General features: G+C 34.1%; 1 protein-coding gene across 2 annotated transcripts in view; it reads left to right on the forward strand.

Moving 5' to 3' along the window:
- The first annotated feature begins 3,709 nt into the window (after positions 1-3,709).
- CCDC39 (coiled-coil domain containing 39) overlaps positions 3,710-25,720 on the forward strand; it is a 38,454-nt gene continuing 16,443 nt past the window's right edge. The window contains exons 1-9 of one of the 2 annotated variants that reach the window (XM_033129556.1): positions 3,710-3,899; positions 9,400-9,519; positions 10,695-10,841; positions 11,961-12,119; positions 13,095-13,187; positions 13,282-13,410; positions 19,207-19,398; positions 22,202-22,305; positions 23,175-23,307. In XM_033129556.1, coding sequence (XP_032985447.1) covers positions 19,366-19,398; positions 22,202-22,305; positions 23,175-23,307 — 270 coding nt within the window. In that variant the 5' untranslated portion in view covers positions 3,710-3,899; positions 9,400-9,519; positions 10,695-10,841; ... (2 more) ...; positions 13,282-13,410; positions 19,207-19,365. The remainder of the gene's footprint in view (positions 3,900-9,399; positions 9,520-10,694; positions 10,842-11,960; positions 12,120-13,094; positions 13,188-13,281; positions 13,411-19,206; positions 19,399-22,201; positions 22,306-23,174; positions 23,308-25,720) is intronic. The other variant, XM_033129548.1, reaches the window with a different exon arrangement.

A 25,720-nucleotide genomic window follows, 5' to 3' on the forward strand; every position in this document is an offset into this window, starting at 1 on the left:
ACAGAAAAAGAGTCATAAAAGGCAAGGGAAGAAAATATTTTAATAGGGAAGCAATAGCGGAGCTGAATGCAGCCCATAGACTGGAGAAGTTGATGATGAATGTACCCATTGGAATATGGAGCATACTAATATCAGCAAACACAATTTCTGAGGTGTGTATGGCAAAATGTACTACAAACAAAGTTAAAAAAACAGATTTTGGAGAAAAGTATTACACACACACACACAGAGACACACACATGCGCACTAAGAATACTATCTGTATCAGACAAAACACTATAATTAAATAAGAAAAGACGACCTAATGGGAAAATATTGCCAAAGGAGATGATGAAGAAATTATTAGCAGAAGAAATGTGATGCTCAGCCTCACTCATAATTATAGAATTGTCAATAAACAAAAATAAGATACCATATTTTGGTTTTTAGGTTGTAAAATATTTAATACTTCATAATGTCCAGAGTATGCAAGGACAATGTCATACTCTGCTGGTATATAAAAATGCTTTAAAAGATAATTTAGTGTTATCTATAAAAATAAATTTGCTTATACCTGTTTTCCATTAATTTTACTTCTAAAAATGTCTTGCAGAAACAGAAAGGTGTGCAAGATGATATCTTATTTACCAGTTCCAAGACACCACTGATTGAAAAATGAATCCCAATTTCAGAGATAATAAAATGTGAAAATAGGTATACCCTAGAAGTGATAAAATACAGTATTATAAAGATGTTCAGTGTATCATTGTTTAAAAAGTTAAAATTGATTGCTAATAGTGAATTTTAAGCTGCCATTAAAAGACCAGAGATCTAATGTACTGATATGGAACCATGGCCATAATTATTAAGTGAAAAATGAATTTGCAAAATAATATTTTTAATATGATTTTACTTCTATAGGAAAAAAAGTATATTTACAGCTTCATTAAAAAAAAAATGCTGGTAGGATAAACTCCCAACAGTGGCAATCCCTTGGGAATAAAATTGGCCTGGGGGTAAAGGATATGTTTTCCTTTTACATTACATATATGTGTATTGTTCTATTTTATTGCAAAGATGATGTTGTTTTTGCAGAACAAAAAAATCTCTTTATATTGGAGCCTGAACAACCTGATTTGGATAAATTTATCTACTTGTGAATGAGATAGTAGAAAGGTAATATTTACCTTAGCATCTTGGGATTAAATTGAATATCTCATGGTCAACAACAAGACTTGTAAAACTTTGGGTTTTCTTTCCAAATCTATCTGAATGAATTGAAATAAAGTTATGATCCAGAAGTTGTAGAATTATAAAAGTGGGAACTAGATGATATGGAATACTGTGGTGATGAGCTGGAGACACAGGAATATTGTTTTAAGGCAGAAATGTAGAATTTGGAAATGTATAGACATTCTGCCCAAAATTCAACATTGTATAATTGTTATCCTGAAATTCAGGACATAGAATCCTTGAGATAGGGGAAATGTGATTCTTTGTAGGTATTTGGCTGCCAGATTTCTTATGTCCTTGGGACCTAGGGAAGTACTCAACAAAGACAGCTGCTGTCATGCATTTGGCAGCTACAGCTGATACTGAGAGGGGTGGATCAACAGACTGGCACAGGCCAAGGCAGCTGCCTCAATATCCACATTAGGAACTGGGATGAGAAATTAGAAAGGGAATGTTTAAGACACATGGATAGTAACAACACTAATAATTTTAAAAAGCAGCATTGCTATAACAAATCTCAAATATAAATAACTACATGCCATCTTAATACATGCTGGGTACTGACATTTTCTTTTTTAATTTATTAAAATTTATTGGGGTGACAATGGATAGTAAAATTACATAGGTTTCAAGTACATAGTTCTGTAATACATCATCTATATATCACATTGTGTGTTCACCACCCAGAGTCAGTTCTTCCATCACCATATATTTGACCCCCTTTACCCTCTTCTACTATTCCCCCTCCCTCCTTACCCTCTGGTAAACTAACATTTTCATTAGTAGGAATGACTAAACTATTATAAAAGATGATCTATGCAGTTATTGAAGCTCTAAAATTCCATTATTCTATATATGTCAAAATTTCCTCTATGAGCCGAGTCTTTCTCCCATACAACCTTGGGAATTTAGGCATTGTAGAAGTGGGGAATAAAATGCCTTACTAACTCTAGTCTTTGAAGACACTATTTCTAAGTCCATAAGATTAAATAGATAGAAAACCACATAAACACAGAGACAAAGCTACTACAAGAATAGTAACAAACCAATGGTAAAAAAGACATTTTCAGGAAATTAAGTATATATAAATATGAAATAATTATTAGATGTTACTGAAGAGTTTTGATACTGTTAATTTTGTTAGGTATGATAATGATACTGTGTTTATGTTAAAAAAATTAAATGTTAAACATTAGTGATGTATGCTTAAGTAGTTAGGGTGAGATTTCATGATATCTGTGATTTACTTTAAAATGCTTCAGCAAAAGATACAGATAAATCTAATGTGGCAAAATATGAATGTTAAACCAAGGTGATGAGTATATGGTGGTTCATTATACACTGTTCTCTATTCTTATATGTAAACATTTTATTAGAAAAAGTTTAACCCGGTACAGGTAAAATAAAATTAAAGAGAAGCAAAAAAACTACAGATATTTTATTGGATAAGCAAAATTGACTCACAAGATAAAGTGGTAGAAGGTATTCCAGCCAAGAACACCCGTCATTGCAGAGAGCATAGTTTGGATTTGGAGACCTGTACTGTATCCTAATTTAGGTCCTGCCTGTTCTAATCTCTTCACCTTAGTTTATTTATTTAGAAAATGAAAGGATTATGTTAGTTGATTGTTTTGTCTTTCCAGTTCTGAGATACTATACAACAGAAACCGTTAACTCAAATGCCTACCAGTGCCAAGCAGGTAATTCAAATTGTGCTTGCCAGCCTAAATCGGGCACCTCATCAACCGAATAATGCCTTTTGATAATGTGGGCTCAGTGTTTCCTAGCCTTTTTCGAAGTTAGAAAGAAATACAGATTTTTACGTGAAATTAAAGATTTGTAAATGTTAAATGAAAATGTAAAGTAAAACAAAGGTGAAGGAGTGAGACGGGAGGGACCACCCAACTGCGCTGCGAGTTTGCCATCTCTGCGCAGTCCACGTCTGCAGTCAGCTAGGACTCTACAATGGGGCCCACAAACATTATGAGGAAGATCGGAAGATTAAAACCAACCACGATCGAAACAGCCAGCAATGATTCTAGGGAGTGAATTCTGCTTCAAAATACAAGTCTATTTCAGCCTAAGACAGTTCATCTACGGATGAAACTCAAACATCACTTGCAAAGAAAGCTCGAGTTATTATTTTCGTTAGCTCTCGTCTTCCGCAGGCGACCCCGTGGCAGTAAGGTAGGGCAAAGCCATTCCCGTACCCTGTGGTGGTCCCTGGCGACTGCAGGCGCCAACGATTTTACATTCTCCCGGGGCGCCTGGGGGATGACCCGAGCCGCACTTGAGGGACAATTCTGCCGGCGCCTGACAACACCAGCGAACCTCTGGAGGAGTAAGTCGCCTCGCTCCCCGTAGCGCTCAAGAGGAAAAAGTTTGCTCCGAATCCTGGAGCCAGTTCCCAACCGGAAGTTTCGCCTCTTGGCCTGAACTCTTCCTGTTTGGTAACTAAGGGCGCGGGACGGTTACTAGGGCTCCAGAGGAAACTACCCTGGACTTTGGGAGTGCCTCGGGTTGCTCGGATGCTGCTCAAGAGCTAGACCGAAAGGCACCTAATTTCTCTGAACCCTATCTGAGGGCCCGTTTGCCATCATGAGTAGCCAATTTCTGGGCGAGCTGCATTGGAAAATGGGTTCGCCATTCCGGTGGCAAACGAGGAGAACAAGATACTGGAAGATCAGGTGAGGGTCAGGTGAAAAAGGCGGGGGAAGAGGAGGGTCGGTGAAGGCACTTTTTCTGGTTCGCAGGAATGCTCCAATACTTTTATTTCTCCCTTTTCCTTCCCTAATCTCATCTGTTGTCTAACGCTCCTCCGCACCACCTCCTTCCCTTACCTGCCCGCCCTTTTCGGTACTTGCTAAGCATTAAAACATAATAAAATAAAAGAAAAATATGTATAGATATATAGAAGCGATAGTTGATATTTAAGACAGTAAAGCCGGAATCTTTACTCCCTGCGCCCCTCCCACTCTATGTACTGATTTCCTGACTCCCGGCGGGAGTGGAAAGGTTGGGTTCCGTGCCCAGGTTTTCCTTCCTCAGAATTACATGTAAGTGCGTTTTGCAAAGGGACTTCTGAGGTTTGTGTAGCAACAGTTATTTGCTGATGTCTATAAACAAAAGAGGCTTTGGTTGACATTTTTCTTGACTTTTGCCTATGATATTTAAAGTTGAAAGTGACTCGAAGAAATGTTTTCGAGAGGGACATTCTAGTAAGAATGAGAAATGTGCAGTTTACAGCTTTCAAAGCGAGGATTAAGTTGTCACAGAAATATTATAAAATATTTTACATTATAAGGGATATTTTACACTAGCTTGCAACCAAAGCATAGTAGTTGTTAAAAATAAAATTGCAACCAGCTGAGGAAAATTTAAAAAACCTTTAGCAGTCTAAAGTTCCATCACATGCAATGTGTTGTGTGGAAGAGGGCCCAAAAAGAACAGATGATGTTTACACTACTTTATAGAATGGAAGAGAAGGTTTTCCTCTAAAAATGAAAATCCTTCACTCTTTTTTGTTTTGAAAATATTTATTTTTCCAAATATTCTGACCTATTTACTCATTCCTAATTTAGATGGCTGCAGTTTTTGTTTTCAATGAAGGGCAACATTACGGAATATAAGAAATCTAGCACTAAGTACTGAGGAATAATAAGAGGTATCCAGCCCTGAATTCAGATCCTACTTACCTGCAGCACTGAGCCTCTTTCTTCTTCTGTCAACTGGAGATTAGTAAAATAATGATCTCACAGGGTTGTTATACATCTCTAAGGACATTAATATAGGTTCAAGTGCCATTCAAATGTGTAGTTTGTGCCATAATATTTCTCTCATAGGATGTTATATACATATTACTTATATTAGCTATTTTAAAAATATTACAGAGCAATTAAAAGAAGAATGATGAGGACCGTAATCACTTCACCTGAATACACTCTGACATGAAAAAGCATCTCTTCTAAATTTAAGATATTCAAACAGAAAAGAAGGGTGTAAAATAAGAAATATAAGATTCCCTCCCACAAGTATCCACTGTTGACCATAGAAGTGACTGTCATGGCATAAACAACTATTCCAGACATCACAGTCTACATATAAATAATAGAAAAGACCAAAAGGAGTATTATAAAAATGGAATCCTACTATATGTGCTGTTTTAACATAAAATGTAAATTTAATTTTACTTGTATTTAAGAGAAGAAAAAGAAAGGAATTGTTGAATTTCAGGTACATATTACTGATTACAAGAGATAGTGATTGCTGAAAACGTCCTATAACATTAAGAAAAATGACATAAGAAAAAAAGAATGGTTAAATTATTGCTTTTTAAAAAAATCTTTGTTTTAATTGTAGACAGTATGGGTTGACTCCCTGCTCTTCATCTTTTAAATGAAGAAATTAGCTGTTTTACTCTTCTTTCCACATTCTTTTATCCCATTTAAATAGTGGTTTTATTATTTTTCTATTATCAAGTTTTATTTATTTCAGTGCCCTAATTTAACTACAGTGTTTAGTCTTAGTTTCATACTTGAAATGATTTAATGGTCCTTAATATAGTCACTTATGCTCAAGATATCTTTTCTTGAATTTTTCATTTGGATTCATTTTTGACTGTTGGGTTCTACCCTCAAAAGAGGGTTAGACTCATCGTTCTGTGCTTTTAATTCCTTGCATCCTAAGTTGCCAGTGTGATTCCTTGCATTGTCTGCTTTAAGTTTATATTTCTTAAATCATAGTATCAGATTTTCAAGATACTTTCTCCCCCACTCCTTCCTTTTGGAGTTCTATTTTCCAATATGGACAATTTTTCCATATGCCTATTTCCTAACTGTTAACTTTTTTTTTTACCTTAGTGGGTTCTCTATTTCCTAGATCACATATTTTTTTTTTTTTGGTTTATTCCCCCCCACTTTTTTTTCTTTTTATGGAATACTTTCTGTGTCTCTCTAAGGGTATGGGATGTAAACGTTCTGAATCAGAAAATGTTTTAATTTGCTCTCACATTTGATTGTAATTTGACTGGTTGGAACATTCTAGGTTAAAAATAATTTATCCACAGAATTTGGAAAATATCACCCTGTTATCTTACAGCAGTGTTTTTGGTGTGTAAGCTAATATTAGAATGATTTCTATTTCTTTGTAGGTTACTATTTTAATCTCTGGAAGCTTTTAGGATTTCGTTTCATCTTTACATTGCAATTTTTATTTGGCAAATATAGCAATCATATTTTTAATTTTCAGGTTATTTTCTTGTTGCTTTTTTTGTAGCACATGATCTTGTTTTAGGAGTAAAATATAATTTCCAATCTCTCTGAGTGTGTGTGTGCGTGCGTGTGCGCGCGCGTGTTTAATCCTTATCTTTTATGTCCTGAATTATCTCTTTCCTCTGGTATCTTTTTGTTTGTTTATCTTGATATCCCTCACATTATGTAAGTTTTCGATAAATATCTGGTGGTCCTTGCACGTACTTTTATATTTAAGAAAGAGGTAATAGAACTCTACGGGGAAGGAATTACCGTCTTATGGAGAGTTAATCATTATGCTTTCATTTAAAAACAGATACTTTAATTTTGGGTTCATTATGCAAAGATTAAAGTCATAATTGATGAAGAAAATAAAAGCCATTAACCTGTATACACCAAACAACACGACAGCAAAATACATAAAAGTAAAAGCTATTATAAACTCAAGTAGACCTTGACAAAAATACAGTTATGGTAAGATACTTCAATATTGACCTCAGAATTAGATAATTCTAATAGACAAAAATAAGGATATAAAAGATATAAATACTACAAGAAAAAATAAGAAGAGAGAGAGCATATCCCTTAAATAGAGAATATATACATTAAAAAATATGTCCATAAAATATTTACAAAGATGGTTCATGTGCTAGACCAAAAAGAAGATCTTAATGCATTAAAAGTGAACGATAAACCTTAAAGACAGTATGCTAAGCGAAATAAACTAGACACAAAAGGATAACTAGTGTATCATTCCATTTATATGAGATACTTAGAATTGTCAAATTCATAGAGACACAAAATAGAATGGTGAATTCCAGGGGCTGGAAGGCAGGGGAATGGGTAGTTCGTGTTTAATAGTACGGACTTTCAGTTTGGGAAAATGAAAATTTTCTGGGGATGGGTGGTGGTGATGGTTGCACAACAATGTGAATGCAGTTAATGCCACTACTTAATGTTCTTCAAAAAACGGTTACACTGGTGTATTTTATATTATGTATATTTTACCACAATTAAAACAATGAATGATAGACATTTTATAGGTCACATCTCTGATCATAAGCCAATAGAATTTATAATAATTTAAAAAATTATCCTCCATTGTTACAGACTGAATATTTGTGTCCTCCCCAGCTCTCATTTATGTCGAAGCACTAAATTTCAATATGATGGTATTTGCAGGCTGTGCCTTTGGGAGGTAATTAGGTTTAGATAAGGTCATGAGATTGGGGCCCATGATGGGAGTAGTGTCTTTAGGAAGCGAGAACAGAACTCTCTCTCCTGGGTGTGAGTACAGACAGAGAAGGTTAGGAAGAGAGGTTTCACTAGAACCGAAGTGGCTGGCCCCTCGATCTTGGATTTCCCAGTCTCCAGAACTGTGAGAAATAAATTTCTGTTGTTTAAGCCAATGAGTCTCTGGTATTTTGCTTTGGCAGCCTGAGCTAAGGAATTCATCTTAAATACTTAGGCAAGTTTCTCAGAAATATATTCCTGGGTTGCTCTTATATCAGAGAGAAACTGAAAGGGAAAAGTCACCTATTAGAAAACAATAAAATGAGACTGCTTTATACCCACATCCATGGGAAACAGCAAAAATCTTACTTAGTGAAAACTTTTAGTCTTAAATGCCTTCATTTTTAAATCAGTGTCTTAGTCGGCTTGGGTTGCTTTAACAAAATACCATAGACTGAGTGATTTAAAAATGAACATTTATTTCTCTCAGTTCTGAAGGCTGCAAGTTGAGATCAGGGTGTCAGCATGGTTGGGTTCTGGTGAGAGCTCTCTTCCTGCTTTCTAGATTGCTACCTTCTTGCTGTGTTCTCACGTGGCAGAGAGAGAGCGTGCTCTGGTTTCTCTTCTTATTATAAGGACCCTAATCTCATCACGAGGGTCCTACCGTCATGTCCTAATTTAAACCTTAACTCCCAAAGGCCCACCTCCATATACCATCACATTGGGGATTAATTATGGCTTCAACATATGAATTTGGGGTGACACAGAGGTTCAGTCCATAACAATCAGACAAAAAGTAAAGAAACTAAGAACTTTTCATAAATTACAAAAAACAACAATAAAGTAAACAGAAGAGGGAATTAAAAACTGAAATTAATGAAATAAGCAAGAAATACATATTTACTATTAGTAAGTTTAATAAAATACAGGACATAACAAATGAGGAAATGAGTATTTTTTTTCTTTCTTCCATAGTTCACAATTCAAATATTCTCTTCCGTACCTCAGTGAATTGTGTTGTGCCCCTCCTGGGTTGTAGCCCCAACTTTGGGAACTGCAGCTCAAGACTAAAAGGAAGCATATTTTTGTTTTGTTGAACTTTTATATTGCTTTAAGGGATTTCTAATGATTTTGAGAATCTATCTTGTAATTTCCTAAAGGTATTTCCTAAAGGTTTTGTTGTTATTGTATATTTGTTATGCATATTGTTTAGTTTTGTTCTAATTCAAAGACACAAAATGCATTAAGAAACAGGTTCTAAGGATGTGAGAGTGAGTTCTGTTCTGTTAAACTTAGCCTAAATCTGTTGGTTTTGAATAGGAATTCAGGGGGAAGCTATTATGCCTGGTGTCCAGCTACTTTTCAAATTTATGGTTCATGATCTATGTTTTTTGTTAGGCCTTGTTATTATACTCTTGTTTGTTTTAGAGATCTTGTCATTTAATTATGGAATAGAATTTCCATTTTTTCCTTTAAAATGTATTTTAGCTGTGGACCCTGCTAATGCTGCAAATCTGAGAGATTTCTGTTCTATTTTCCCCACAGAATATTCTAAATCACAACACTATTTTATAATATTTTAGATTTTAAAAGTTCAAATGGATATTTAAAGAACGCAAAGTAACTGAAGATTTAATTTTCTTTTGATTTACATCTTTTAATATGGTAAAAACTAAGGACTAATCATACTACTTATTATTTACAGTTGTCAAAGCTGCAGAATGAAAGGTCAAGCTTGCAAGATCAGCTACGTGACTACGAAGGTCGAATTAATGATATGACATCTCACTTCAAAAATGTTAAACAAGAACTGTTATTTACACAGGTATATAATGTTGAAATTCAATTGATTATATCGTGTGTAGTCATGGAACATTTCGTGAAAAGTGTAATACACTTTAGAAATATTACTACAAATAATAAAAATTAAAACCCTACCGGTGGTTAATTAAATAAACATCTGTTTTATGTGCAATCTATTCATGTGTAAAACCTCATTCCCAGATTGATGCCCAGCAAAGCAGACACCTCAGCCAATCAGCGTTGGAGAGTTTATTAACTTACACCCCACACTATTTTTTTAAATTCATCTACCTTCTCCGAAAAGTATATAGTTCTTAAAAATGAAGAAAGTCATATTTTTAAAACCAATTTACATTAATATAGATAAATAAACTATTTCCTGGTTTGACAAGTCTTATCGAAAGTTAAAAATTTAATGAACTTTTAAAGACCAATACTCAAGATGTTTTGAGTATTATTGTTGAGTAATTAATAAACTGTTTGGAACAACAACTTTTCCTCAAGTTATTAAAGCACTGAGTTGGGGATTTGAGAGAGAATCTCTGTAGGTATATGAATTATAGTGAAACCTCAACTAAGTAGTATAATAGAGACAAAGTGCAGTAAACTTTCTACAATACTAACGGCTTTAATAGTTGTAAAATAATACTGATGGTGATAACTTTAAAGCCCTATAAGAGTAGTAGTCAGCAAATACTATTTTATTAGTTAAAAGCTAACGCAAAGGCATGATTATATATTAATATATTCTAGGAAATATTTATAACCATCAGCGTTACATAAGTATTTTAAATTATCTCAGTTAATTAGAATATGGTGATCAATATATATAACTCATTCCTAAGTATTTTTAACCAATTTATTTCTTATTTTTAGGTAAGTAATATCTTTTTAAGTCTCACCATATAAACTTTGGTTTTCTTCAATTTCCCTAGACCAGTGTAATATCTGAAAACTGCTGACAACAATTTTTCTCCTAGCACATTCCATGAACTGACTTTCTTACAACTAGTAAGCAACACCGACTACACGGAATCACAAAGTCTAATGGTTGTAAATTTTAAGAGAAAGGAATGAATAATACTGAATCTAAGTAGTAGTGGTGGAACTGTGTTATGTTTGTGTCTAACAGATTGTTATACATACTTTTTAATATTAAATTCAAAAAGTCCTTCTATCTTGTATATTATTCTCTAGTCTCTTGCATAAGCCAGGGAGCAAGAGATTGAAAGCGAAGAACATTTTAAGATCATTGCTGAAAGAGAGCTGGCACGAGTGAAGGATGAAATCCAACGACTGGAAAATGAGATGGCTTCAATACGGGAAAAGAAAAGTGATAAGGAAGTATGTGTTGAAATGTTACTTAAAATTTTGTGCTATTGTTCCTTCTTCCCTCACCAAACAAATACTGATATTTTTTCTGTATGGGAAAGGCGTTCATTAGTTTCATAACATGTACTTAGATTTTTTTTGGACAATGAAAGGCACATGGAACTGTGATTTGAATGCAACAATGGTACAGTGTTACATTTATTTTCCCAATATTCATTTACCAAATACTCATTGACCCTTACTGTGTGCAAAGTACCATGCTAGTTGCCTATTATATGACACTGGGAATAATTTATTCATAAGTGCTACATTTTTAAAAGCCACATTAAAAAAAAAACACTTTTAATTTTGAATTTCACTTTACCTTCAAAATTTTTGCCTTTTATATTAATTTATCAGCTTGCGACTAATATTAAAACTATTGTACTCATTTTGCTTTTTTCCTTAATTTTTAGTTACATGATGTGGGAGCTCTTTCCAAATTTGATTCTTCTTTTCACATATGCATATACAGATAGAAATGTACATGTATGTATGTGTATACATACACATGTACATAGTTTATTACATTTGTATTTGTATATTCATCTGTTTTCTTTTATGACTCTAGATTTGTTAAATGAATGCATGTACAGAAATGTTTTTAACTCCTTAACTGCTACCTTTATTTCAATTAGAAGTGCTTCTATAATTTCTTTATAAGAAGCCTCTTAGAGACAGCAATCTGATTGGAAGTGGCGCTGAAGGGGCCTTGTCTTGGGCTTGACTTAGCATATCAAGCACATCATATTCACCAAGATTGCACATCTACTTGGGGTGGTTTTGGTGGAGTGACTAATGAGATTGCTCTGGGGCAACTACCCTAAATCCTTTTTAAGCAACGTTTGGCTCAACTACTGTTCTCAACTTTGTATAATTATTTCCCCTCTATTTTACAACTAAAGATTTAAAATACAAGTATGATAGTCATATAATTAAATATGGTATGTTATATACAATCTGGAGGTCAGGGACAGGATTTCTTCTTTCCTTTTTAATATGTTCTGTAGTATGTAATGTTACGTTTTATTTTAGTTGGTATAGTAGATAATGTTTTATAATCTCCCCCTGTCCTCTGTCTTTGGATACTAGAATAACATATTTAAATTTACTCAAAAACTGGATGGTTTGAAATGTCAAATGAACTGGGACCAGCAAGCATTGGAGGCCTGGTTAGAAGAATCAGCTCATAAGGACAGTGATGCCCTCACTCTTCAGAAGTATGCACAGCAAGATGATAATAAAATTAGGGTGAGAAATTAGAAATTGTAATGTTAGGGTTTTTCTGAATCTGTAGTGTGTCAACCTTTTTATCTCAACTGGACTTAGAATTTTAAAGCAGCAGTTTTGCGTCACAGCTTACCTTGAGAATCTAATAAAGCCATGTATCCTCACTCTGGAAACATGACTATACTCAAATACCCACAAAATTTTGCTGAAAATTTTACAGTTCCTCTGAAACCCTTTGACCATTTAGGGATTCCTAGACTTCAAGGTAAGAATCCTGAATGAGAAGGGTTCTCAAAAGTATTTTAGAAAAGTTTTGTACTAGAACTATATGTACGTATTTCAACTTCTTTTGTCTAAATAATAATTTGAATGTTACATATAGTTTTTGCTGATTTGAGAGTATAGTGCTATTGATTAATATATTATTATAACCATTACTTAAAATCTACTTGTAATGAAATCTGGTGGTACTTTAGTATTATGAAACATATTTTATAATAGACTTAATACCAAATGCATTATTTAAATGGAAAATTGTTTGTTTAATCTTTTTTCTAACATACTTTATTTTTTTTCACTCTAAAATTTTTTTTGTTGTTGATATTTTTAAAATTAAATTTATTGAGGTGACATTGGTTAGATTATCAGAGGGTAAGGGGGAGGTAGAAGACGGTAAAGGGGGTCAAATATATGGTGACAGAAAATCTGAGTTTGGATGGTGAACACACAATACAATATACAGATGATGTATTATAGAATTGTACACTTGAAACCAAACATACTTTAAAAAGTATTAAAGTCTTTTAAAAAACAATTGAGTTTTCACTGCAGCCCTTTGGGGTTAAAATATGTATCTTTATTCTTTTGTAGTTATTTTAGATATCAAATACATGTATATTTATTTATAACATAATAATACTTAATGTGAAATATGCTAACAGCTTTTAAGTTAATAAAATGATAATCGTGAATATTTTGTGTGTTAATACTTCATAGGCACTGACCCTGCAATTAGAAAAACTGACTTTGGAATGTAATCAGAGAAGAAAGGTACTTGACAATGAACTTATGGAGACTCTAAGTGCGCAGGTTCGTTTAGTGAAGATTTTTATTTGTTCATTGTCAGTGATGTTTGCAAAAGCACTTAAATTCACAAAAATGTTATTTTCTCTCTATCTGACAGTTAGAATTGGATAAAGCGGCACAAGATTTTCGTAAGATTCAGAATGAAAGACAAGAACTCATTAAACAGTGGGAGAATACAATAGAACAGATGCAGAAGAGAGATCGAGACATTGATAACTGTGCCTTGGTAAAGTAGTTGTTCCCTCCTTGCAACGTTCAGCTATACTTAATCTCTTCAGTATTTAACTCATTCATTTCAAATATAAATCACATTGTTATTTGAAAGTCAATTCTGTAGGAGATTCAATAGTTTTGTTAAATGTTTTTCAGAGCTGACTGTATATCAACTTAGAAAAGTGATTTTATGAAAATTATTTATTTATGGTATTATTTGGAAGACTGGATCCTGCCATCTCTGATATGTAGAATAAGAGAAAGTCAACGGATAATGTTATCGAAGTGAACCTAATGCCCTACTTACACATGATTGTTCAGGGTGTCTTGGATTTAACATGTGTGCTATCTGTCCACATAGTAATCACAGGTGTAGGGAAATGAGCCTCGTGGAGAGCCAAGAGACAGGAATGAGATTCAGGAAAGAAACTTAGATTGCAATAAAGTTTTCCTTTCAAAGCTGAGGCACCAATAATGGGGTAGAAGTCCAGAAGGGGAGGAACACCAGGCCTACTGTTATCTATTACTACTTTCTGAGATAATTTAGAAGAATTTTTTTTTTTTTTAAATCATTAAGGGGTACAATAGTGGGAGTAAATATGGGAAGATAGAGGGAATAATTGGGAAAGAGAAAGAATTAAGGAGGTAAGAGGACACATGAGGAGATACAACTTCCGTTCTGAATCTACTCCATGGAAAGGCATTGGGCAATCAACTCAGGTCACTGGGAGTTTGGAATTCTGATATCTGGATGTGGTTTACTTGTTATATGCAAATATGTTATTCTTTTATTTTAAATTTCTGTACGTGACCAACATTTTATCAACAAAATGATCTATGCTTCCCTAGGAGGGACAGAGAGAACCTATCTTAACTGTGAGTTCCTCTTAATTCTTAATGCTGATGTTGATTTCTCTTTCTTGACTTCCTTACTGCTTTCTAACATCAAGTCCTAACCGCTTCCTCTGTGTAAATCAAATGTGCCCAGTACAAGATTGCAGATCAACAATTGCATTCTTATGCAAGCCCATAGCTGAATTGACTCAACCTGCTGATTTGGCAGAATACACAACTTGTAGCTCCTTGGTCATATTCACAGTGGTTCCTTATTTATAGGTTGACATCTCCTGGCTCTCTGTATTGTAAGAGACTAGGAACGGTGCTAAGAAGTGGCTCCATAGGTAGAGGTATGCTTCTAAGTGTTTAACAACTGGCTCCCGATTTGTAGCAATTCTGGTTTCTGTGATGAAACTACTTCCATACCAACAGGACTCCACGGAACACAGAATTGAGAAGAGATGTGTGAGTTCTGGTGAGCAGTGAGAGCCAATTCACATCACTAGAAGATGAAATCTGAGATTGGACCCTGTTTTTCCTTCTCAGTGTCTTCTTGGACAGGAGTCTGACCATATGATCATGTAATTGGCTTCTTTAAAGAAACTTATACATTATTAGAAGAGAAAAAATGTTTTTCTATTATGCTTTATTCCAGTATAAAAATTTTGGGACCATTACTTATAAGCATCATCTATATGAAAACTTAACTGAATAGATAGCTCTGTTAAAAAATGTGAACATTGAAGTAGATATAAAATATCTGATTAAGTGGTAGAAAATCAATATAAGGCAGGAAATTCTAGAATGATCATTTAACATATAAACCTACGAAGTTTTGTCCTTTGGTTGAATGAACACAATAAATATATAGAATGCTACAATTATAGAATGTTGATTGTTATAGAGAACATATAGGAATACTAGATTAAGCAAATTAAAAATTTTTTTAAATGCAGTGCATCTCAGATATATATCTATTTAATATGCTCATATGTACAATATTACATGCAGCATTTCTAAAACTTACTGATATCAGAACACATACCTCCCCCAACCATTTCCTGGCATTAGTTGTTTGTGGGACCCTATTTTGGAAAATTTGAAAGAAATGTATTTTAGGGTAAATATTTTTCTCCCTCCAACCCAACATTTTACCATAACAATAATTTGTAAAAACCACCTAACATATTATCACAACATTCACTTCCAAAGCTCGGATCTTTTTATTTCCCAGCTCTAAAATCTTTTTGTTCCACATTGCTTAAAAATTGACCCTCTTTAAGGAGACAATTGAAAAATTGAATTTCTTCACAGTTCAGCCCTAACCTCTACCTTTCCAGCCTCATCCCTTTCATCTGTACCTACCCCTTCTTAATCTATCGCCATTCCATCCCTGCCTTCCCACCCTGCACCTTGACCACAGTGGAATTTTTATGCATCTCCATGTATCTTTTTAGCCCTGATTCAAATGAAGCCTCTTAGGTAATGCCTTTTAATGATTCCTCTGGGTAGGCTTTATCATCTCTTTGTTTATATAGTACTTTGTATATTCTATTAATTTGTATTTGCATGACCAGCAAAAAGCTTGAGTGAAAGCATTCCTATTGAAGCAAATAACTAAAATCCTATTTCTCAAAAAATGAAAAAAACAACAAAACAAAACACCCCAAAAACTGGTCCTGTGAAATATTTGGAAAATTTTATTGCAATACAACTTTCTATGTGAATAATATTTAACACTGTTATATTTTTTAGATGTCACCTTTCATTTATAAAAGATTGACATTTTCCTCATCTCTTTAGCAAAGTGCCAAGTAGATGAAAGAAAATATAGAGACCTTTAAAAATATAAGGTTATTATTTTGGTGTGTAGCATATTAATAATTTGTTTTATTCATATAAAAATATCTCTTAAAACATTCTGTTAGGAAGTTTTGATAACATAAATACTGAATATAATAATAGAAAAATATAACAGACACCACAGAAATACAAAAAATTTTAAGAAAATACTACGAGCAATTATATGCCAACAAATTGGACAATCTGGAAGAAATGAATAAATTACTAGATGCACACAATCTTCCAAGGCCGAATCAAGAAGAAACAGAAAATCTGAACTGACTGATTACTACTAATGAAATCGAATCAGTAATCAACTAGCTCTCAACCAAGAAAAGTCCTGCACCAGATGGCTTCACAGGTGAATTCTACCAAATGTTCAAAAAAGAATTGACACCTATTCTTCTCAAGCCTGTTCCAAAAAATTCAAGAAGAGGGGTGGCTCCCAAGCTCATTCTATGAGGCCAGCATTACACCAATTCCAAAACCAGACAAAAACATTACAAAAAACGAAAATTACAGGCTGATATCTCTGATGAACATAGATGCAAAAATCCTCAACAAAATATTAGCAAACCGAATTTCAGCCATGAATTAAAAAAAAGCATACACCATGATCAAGTGGGATTTATTCTGGGTGTGCAAAGTTGGTTCAGTATCTGCAAATCAATTAATGTGATACACCACATAAACAAAATTAAAAATAAAAATCATATGATCATATCAATTAGTGCAGAAAAAACATTGACAAAGTCTAGCATCCATTTATGATAAACACCTCAGCAGAGTGGGAATAGAGGGAACATTTCAACATAATAAAGACCGTACATGACAAACCCACAACTAACATCATACTCAACAGAGAAAAGCTGAAATCATTCCCACTTAAGAACAGGAATAAGACAAGGATGTCCACTTTCACCACTTTCATTCAACGTAGTGGAGGTCCTAGCCACAGCTCTCAGACAAGAAAAAGATAAAAGGCATCCAAATTTGAAAAGTAAAACTGTTACTATTTGCAGATGACATGATACTATATATATAGACAATCCCATTTACAATTGTATCAAAAAACCCCCAAAAACCTAGGAATAAATTTAACCAAGGAAGTAAAAGACCTGTACTTAAAAAATTATAAGACATGGAGAGAAATTAAAGAAGATACATTAAATGGAGGTATATACTATGCTTATTGATAGGAAGAATTAATATAGTTAAAATGTCCATACTACCCAAAGCAATCTATAGATTCAATGCAATCCCTATCAAAATACCAAATACATTTTACACAGAACTAGAACAAAGAATCTTAAACATAAAAAACCCCGAATACCATGGCAAAATTGGAAGTATCATGCCACCTCGTATCAAGCTATACTACAAGCTATAATAATCAAAACAGCATGGTATTGGCATAAAAACAGACACATAGATCAATGGAACAGACTAGAGAGCCCAAAAATAAATCCATGCCTATATGGTCACTTAATCTATGACAAAGGAAACAAGAATATATATTGGGGTAAAGACAGTTTATTCAATAAATGGTTCTGGGAAAACTGGACAGATACATGCAAAAAAATGAAACTGGACCATCTTCTTACTCCATATACAAGAATAAACTCAAAATGGATTAATGACTTAAATGTAAGGTCCAAAACCATAACACTCCTATAAGAAAACATAGGCAGTAAACCTTCAGACGTTACCTTAGTAGTGTTTTTACCAATATATCTCCTTGGGCAAGGGAAACAAAAGAAAAAATAAACAAATGGGATGACATCAAACGAAAAAGTTTTGCACATCAAAGGAAACCAACAACAAAGTGAAAAGACATCCTATCGAATGGGAGAAGATATTTGCTAGTGATACATCTGAGAAGGGGTTAATATCCAAAATTTATAATACAGCATAACACCAAGAAAAACCAAACAATCCAATTAAAAAATGGGCAGAGAACCTGAATAGACATTTTTCCAAAGAGGACATACAGATGGCCAATAGACATACGAGAAAATGCTCAACATCACTAATGATCAGGGAAACGCAAATTAAAACCACAATGAGATATCATCTCACACCTGTCAGAATGGCCATCATGAATAAATCAACAAACAACAAGTGTTGGCGAGGATGTGGAGAAAAGGGAACGCTCATGCACTGTTGGTGGAACTGCAAATTGGTGCAGTCACTGTGGAAAATAGTATGGAGGTTCCTCAAAAAATAAAAAAAAAATAGAGCTACCTTATGACCCAGTAATTCCGCTTCTGGATATATATTCAAACAATTCCAAAACACTAATTTGAAAAATATGTGCACCCCTACGTTCACTGCAGTGCTATTTACGATAGCCAAGATGTGGAAACAACTGAAATGTCCATCAATAGAAAATTGGATAAAGAAATTGTGGTACATATATACAATGGATATTACTCTGCCATAAAAAAAGAATGAAATATTACCATTTGCGACCACATGGATGGACCTAGAGGGTATTATGTTAAGTGAAATAAGTCTGATTTCAGTTATATGTGGAATCTAAAGAACAAAATGGATGAGCAGACAGACAGAAACAGACACATAGATACAGAGACAAAGTGATGGGTTGCTGGAGGGGAGGAGGGTTGTGGGCTGGGTGAGAAGGTGAAGGGATTAAGAAGTACAAATTGATAGTTTCGGGAGAGTCACGGGGCTGTGGAGTGCGGAATGGGGAGTGTAATCAGTGGTATAGTAGGAGCTGTGTGTGGTGTCAGGTGTGTGGTGGACTTATGAGGGGATCACCTCATAAATTGTGTAGATGTCTGGCTACTATGCTGTACACCTGAAACTAATATAAAATAATACTGAATGTCAACTATAATTTAAAAACTCTAGTCCCAGGGATGTGTAGTGCAGCATGAGGAATATAGTCAGTAATGTTCTAATAACTGTGTACAGTGTCGGGTGGGTAGTGGACTTGTTGGGGTCATCACTCTGTGAGTTATGTAAATGTCTAATCACTATGCTGTTCTGTATGCCTGAACTAATAAAAAATAATCGAAAAAGAAAACCAATTCTTTTAGTTTTAGTTTTGTCCATTATATTAAACATATATTTAACATTTTCTTTTTTTTTTTTTTTTAAATCCTAGGCATTAGCAAGGACCAAAGCAGGAAATGAGAGAAAAGAAAGTTTGGTTAAGGAGAAGATCAAGTTTTTGGAAAGTGAGATGGAAATAATGCAGAGTATGAGAAAAGAATTTCAGTTGCTGATCGTAAAGTTTTAAAATGTAGAACAGAATATCAGCAACATGAAACTAATAGGAATCACCTTGAAGGATGAGGTACATCAACTAAAAAGACTGGTTTGTGTGTTTATGACAGATTACTATAAAAATAAGCATGGCTTTCCTTTCAGTAATTGCCTTCTAGTTCTTTTTGTTTTGTCTCTCCTTGTAATGAACTTTTAGGATTCTTTGATTGAGCCTCTAATTGGTTGAAGGCAGCAAGGTGTGTGTGTGTGTGGGGGGGTGCCATTCACATCACAGGTGATTTGAAGGGCTTCTCATGGAGTTACACGGTGCCCAAGTTGCCTGTCATGCTTGGTATTTTGTAAGTGACCCAAGGCAAAAGGCTTCAAAGGGTCTAGACTGGAAATTATAACCTGCAAATGGGCAAGGTGAAGGTGAATACTGACATTAGTATTACCTAAGAGCATCTTTCTGGTGTTACATGTGTATGGTAGTTTTAACTCTCAAGTTCTAGGTGGAACTACCTGTTTAAGTTCAGTTTCTCACCTTGTTAAAGGATAAATTTCAGTCTGGTAGTGGGACAAAGTAGTGGTAAAATACCTTGAAACAGACTAAGAGAACAAAACTTCTGCTTTGTTCTTTTCTGCTTTTGCAGGAATCCACGCCCACTAGATTATTTCATAGGGAGAGGAAGTGATCCCCTTAGTAAGGGCTCTTTAAGAATTTGTGCCTTGAGACCATATTATCTGAAGTTACCACTGTTTAGTTGGGAATTGGAATAATGTAGAACTTTTTATTCTATAAGTTATAATTTTATTTCTGATAAAGAAGGAAAGATTTTTTTCTGCCCAAAGAGAATAATTACATAAGATCCTGAAAAAGTAAAATAAATGAATTTCTTGCCTAAGTTAAATGTCACTGCTTATAGCTCATTCTTAAATACTTTACATTTAAATCAATTGCAGAAAAGAATGCAGGAATTTATTTATTTATTCATTCATAATTTGTTTATTGAGATATAATCCACATACCATAATTCACTCTTTAAAGTGTATAATTCATTGGTTACAGAATTATGCAACCATCACCACTATCTAACTTTGAATATTTTTGTCATTTTAAAAAGAAACTCCATACCTATTAGCAGTCACTTCCTTTACCCCCTTCCCCCAGTCCCTATCTTAATTAACCATTTTAAATGTACATACACTTCAGTGATATTAAAAAGTTCAGCGGTATTAAATACATAATGTTGTTTAACCATCACCACAATCCATCTCCATAACTCTTTTCTTGTAAAACTGAAACTCCTTACTCATTAAACAATAGCTCCCCATTCCTCCCTCTTCCAAGTCCTTGGCAACTACCATTCTACTTGTCTCTATGATTCTGACTACTATAAGTACCTCATATAAGTAGAATCGTATGGCATTTGTCATTTTGTATGTGGCTTATTCACTTAGTATAATGTCCTCAAGGTGTATGCATGTTGTAGCATTTGTCAGAAATTCCTTCCTTTATAGGGGTGAATACTACTCTATTGTATGTATGTATGTACCGTGTTTCCCTGAAAATAAGACCTAGCCAAGGTTATCAGCTCTAATGAGTCTTTTGGAGCAAAAATTAATATAAGACCAGGTTTTATATTATAGTAAAATAAGACTGGGTCTTATATTAATTTTGCTCCAAAAGACTCATTAGAGCTGATAACCTTGGCTAGGTCTTATTTTCAGGGAAACACAGTACCACATTTTGCTAATCCAGTCATCTGTTGATGGATACTTGGGTTGCTTCCATGTTCTAAGCTATTGTGAATAATACTGCTATGAACATGGGTATATGATCTCAAGAATTACTGGATCATATGGTAATTCTATTTACAATATTTTGAGGAATTCCCATACTGTTTTCCACAGTGGCTGTGCCATTTTACATTCCCACTAACAGTACACAAGAGTTTAAGTTTTTCCATATCCTTGTCAACACTTTATTTTATATATATATATATATAATATATATATATAATATATATATAATATATATATAATATATATATAATATATATATAATATATATATAATATATATATAATATATATATAATATATATATAATATATATATAGATAGATATATAAGGTATATTATATATATATAGATATATATAGATATATATAGATATATATATAGGCATATATATATATATATATATATATATATATATATATATTTTTCACCCCGATGGTAGCCATCCTAATGGGTGTAAGGTGGTATTTTATTGTAGTTTTGATTTGCATTTTCCTAATGATTAAACGATGTTAATATCTTTCCGTGTGCTTATTGGCCATTTGTATATTTCTCTGGAGAAATGTCTGTTCAAGTCTTTTGCCCATTGAAAAAAAATTTTTTTGTTAAGTTTTATAAATTCTCTACATATATTGTGGATATTAATCCCTTAATAACATATATGATTTGCAGATATTTTCTCCTATTCTGTGGGTTGCCCTTTTACTCTGTTGATACTGTCTTTTGATATGCAAAAGCTTTTAATTTTGTTGAAGTCTAATTTGCCTAGTTTTTCTTTTGTTCCCTGTGCCTTTGGTGTCATATCCAAGAACTCATTGCCAAATGCAATGTTCTGAAGCTTTGCTCTAATGTACTTTTAACACATATATGTAGGTCTTTATTATTTGCCAGTATTAATAGTACAAGTCATTAAAATTTAATATTAGACCAAAAAGAAAACTGTTAATATGTATTACAGCAACATGCTTACTGTGTTTATGGGTGTGATGTAGGTTAGAGATTAAAGTGTTCAGAATAAAACTTCTTAGAAATGAAATTAATTTATAAAATATACAGTAAATATGTAATTTCTGTTTGTAACTTAATAAATAGTTGGACTCTTTAAAAGCCACCGTGAATAGAAGTTCCAGTGATTTAGAAGCTCTGAGGAAAAGTATTTCCAAAATAAAGAAGGATATTCATGCGGAAACAACAAGGTAAGAAAAAAAATAAATGTTTTTACAATTTTTGACTACTTATAGAAAAATTAATTTTTTTGATAAATAACTATAAAACATAGCTACTAAATTATTAAATTAAAAGAAACTTTCCTGGGATTTTTATCACAAAGGCTCAGGAGCAATATTTTTATGTCTTATTAAATATGAGGCCTGACAATTAAGTTCGCCAACTCATCCCAGGAAAAAGTGCTACATACCTCATCGCTGAATATCACTATGGTCACCTTCGAAGTACTCCCCTTGGGAAGCTATGCACCCATGCCAGTGCCTAGTCCACCCTTTAAAGAAATTTTGGGACTCTTTTCCTGGAATGGCCATCAGAGCTGTCGTCGTATTACCCTGATGTCCTGAATGTCATGAAAATGTCTTCCTTTCAATATTTCCTTTATCTTCAGGTGAAGAAAGAAGTCATTGGGTGCCAGATCAGGTGAGTAGGCAGGGTGTTCCAATATAGTTATTTGTTTACTGGCTAAAAACTCCCTAACAGAAGGTGCCTTGTGAGCTGTTGCATTGTCGTGATGCAAAAGCCACTGAATTGTTGGTGAAAAGTTGAGGTCGTTTAACTTTTTCATGCACTTCCAAATAGTCAACTTTGTTAACTGTTTGTCCAGTTGGTACAAATTCATAATGAATCATTCCTCTGATATCAAAAAAAGGTTAGCAACATCGTTGCAACAAGTTCACGAACTTAATTGTCAGACCTTGTGTATATTGGTAAGAAAAAGATTTATGACAAAAAAGCCTTCAAGACATATAAAGAAATCTTAGGATAAACTATTCCTTGTTTGTTGCGTTAAATAATTTTTAGACATGTTTTCTGTTGTTTCCTCATAAACTCTCTCTAGGTTAGACAAAATTAAAAATCATAATCAGATTGCAAGAACAAAATTACAGCAGGTTACTGAGAAAACCATGTCTGTTGAAGAGAAAGCTACCAATTTGGAAGATATGCTACGGGAGGAGGAAAAAGCTGTAAAGGTAAAGTTTAGTTTCAATTAAAAAAAAAATTGCAACAAATTTAGCAATAATGCATTAATTAGACTTTTGAGATTGGAGGAGCAGAAGGTCTTTTAAGAGGCTCTGCCTTCCAGTGTGATCACATTTGTAATTAGAGTTGTTGGGCCTTTTTTTAATTGCTTCTGAGGATGTTTGTGACCTGCTGTCTTCTTAAGCTCTTATTCTGCATTTGCTCCACTTCTAGCATTGACCTCATTTAACTTTGATGTCTCCTTTGAAAGGTAGCTCTTCTACCTTAGAGTCCATGCCTTACCAATTCCTACTGTGTCCATGTACTAGCTTGTCATCCATATATATGTTCTTATATTACTGGTGTGGGGGGCATTTCCCATACAGGGTCAGCAGGCCCCAAGGGAACATCCCGGGGGCACACGTGAGCACACCTGAGCACTGATGTGGGGGGCATTTCCCATACAGGGCCAGCAGGCCTCCTGGGAACATCCTGGGGGCACATGCGAGCACACCTGAGCACTGACGTGGGGGGCATTTGAAAAGTGCCCTTGTTTTACAACTGATTTCCACATGATTACCATCCTTTTTGTTTGTTTGTGATCAAATTCCCCCCAGTGGTCTACATTCATTACCTGTATTTCTTCATACTACTGCTATTTCTTTAATCTCTTATAGTCTGGCATCATCTATTGGTAAACGACAGGCACTTTAATGGTATCATTTTACTAACTCTACTGGCATCCACACTTCTTTCTTAATCTCTTTGGTATGTGGGTAGCATTGAAGCCAATTTTTGAGGAACTGGAAAAGGCTGGTTCACCATTTCCTATTTGAAAACTTCAAAGTGACTTGTGTGACCTGACACTGTAGGCACTACTTCTTGCTTTTAACTTTTTGAGGGGGGAAGAACAAGGGCAGCTGAAGTTGGTGGCAAAACCCCTCATTTGCTGAGGCTTCTATGAAGTATGTTTCATTTATATTTGCTTCCCTGGTGTGCTGTTGTATGTTTAAAATTCCTGAGTAATAAAGTTATGCAGTAATTTTGACTTGAGTGGCATTTGAGTCCAAATCGTACAACATTATTTTCTTTGAAAGTTATTTTTTTCCCTTAAGAGCATGATTCCGTAGCACATGAGATGGGATAGTATTAGACGTTATCAGAAATCTGGAAAAACTATAAAATTCATGTGAAATAGAACTTTTGGTGACAGAATGAAAAACTCGTGACATTTTTGAAGAAATTAGCTGAATTAGAAAAAAAATGAGATTGTAGCATGTGTGGTGATTGTGCTTGAGCAGGGTTGTGTTTGTAATCTTGGTTTTTGTAGCTGTTCGATTTTGCTTGTTTGTTTGGAAATATCCCAACCCTGTATGTTTTGGAGGTATATTATGTTATTTAACACCAAACACTGACTTTAGAACTCTGCTAGGCAATCTTTGAGAAAGAAGGTATTAAACCCAATGAAAATTGCCTATTATATGAAAAGTAATGCATTTTATACGTTTATATCAGATTATATTTCTTGATTTGTGAAAATTTAAATTTACATTACAGAAAATTTAAATTACAGACATCTTTGGTTTTATATTGAAGTTCATCGGTTGCCAAAGGGAAATATGTTCATCTGGATATAAGGACACAGAGGGAAATTATTTCAACATTTTAAAATGATGACTTTCAATAGATCTTGGCATGGTAGATCTGTTTGAAGCCTAGAATACATTGGGCGTGAAGCTTTGAGGTCAAGACAGATCTGCCTCCTGAGAAAGGAGCAATGGGAGTGGGGGATTGTTTTTTATTCCCTAAGGGGCTGCATATGTAGGGAGGCCAACTGGAAACAAAGTGTGAGTAAGGGATAGTGCCAGTAGTGTGATGGGGCCAGCCCTACCAGCTCACAGGAGCTGTCAGTTCAATTTCCCAGAATTTTGAAAGTTGGCTGCTAAACATAGCTACTATTAAAATTAAATTATATAGACTTACAATTAAATAAATAATATTAAAAACAAATGTAACAAATACTCATCACTTCCAAATGATTTTACTGTTATCTGTGCTTTTAAAGTTACTTAAGATTGCTTCCATCTATTATATCTGTATATTGGAAACACTGCATAATGGTCTACTACTGTGTATCTCTTCCCAACTCTGCATTTAGTGCAATCATGTTAGTAGCTTGTAATTGACCATAGTGGGAGTATTTACACCCTGGAAATCAGCCACTTCTCCCTAACCTCTTGTCCACTGGAAAGCTGGTGGTTAAATATTTACCAGCTCACCACTGATTAATGCCCCAAAGAAGATGGGGGAATGCGTGATGTGATTTCTTTCCTGTAACATCCTCAAGACTTTAGTAAACTTTATGAACTTAGAAGCTGTATATTTCATTTTATAAGGAAACTAGTAGAATGGCCAAGTTCTAAA

The sequence above is a fragment of the Rhinolophus ferrumequinum genome, chromosome 2 (genome assembly GCF_004115265.2).
Source record: "Rhinolophus ferrumequinum isolate MPI-CBG mRhiFer1 chromosome 2, mRhiFer1_v1.p, whole genome shotgun sequence".
NCBI lineage: Eukaryota > Metazoa > Chordata > Mammalia > Chiroptera > Rhinolophidae > Rhinolophus > Rhinolophus ferrumequinum.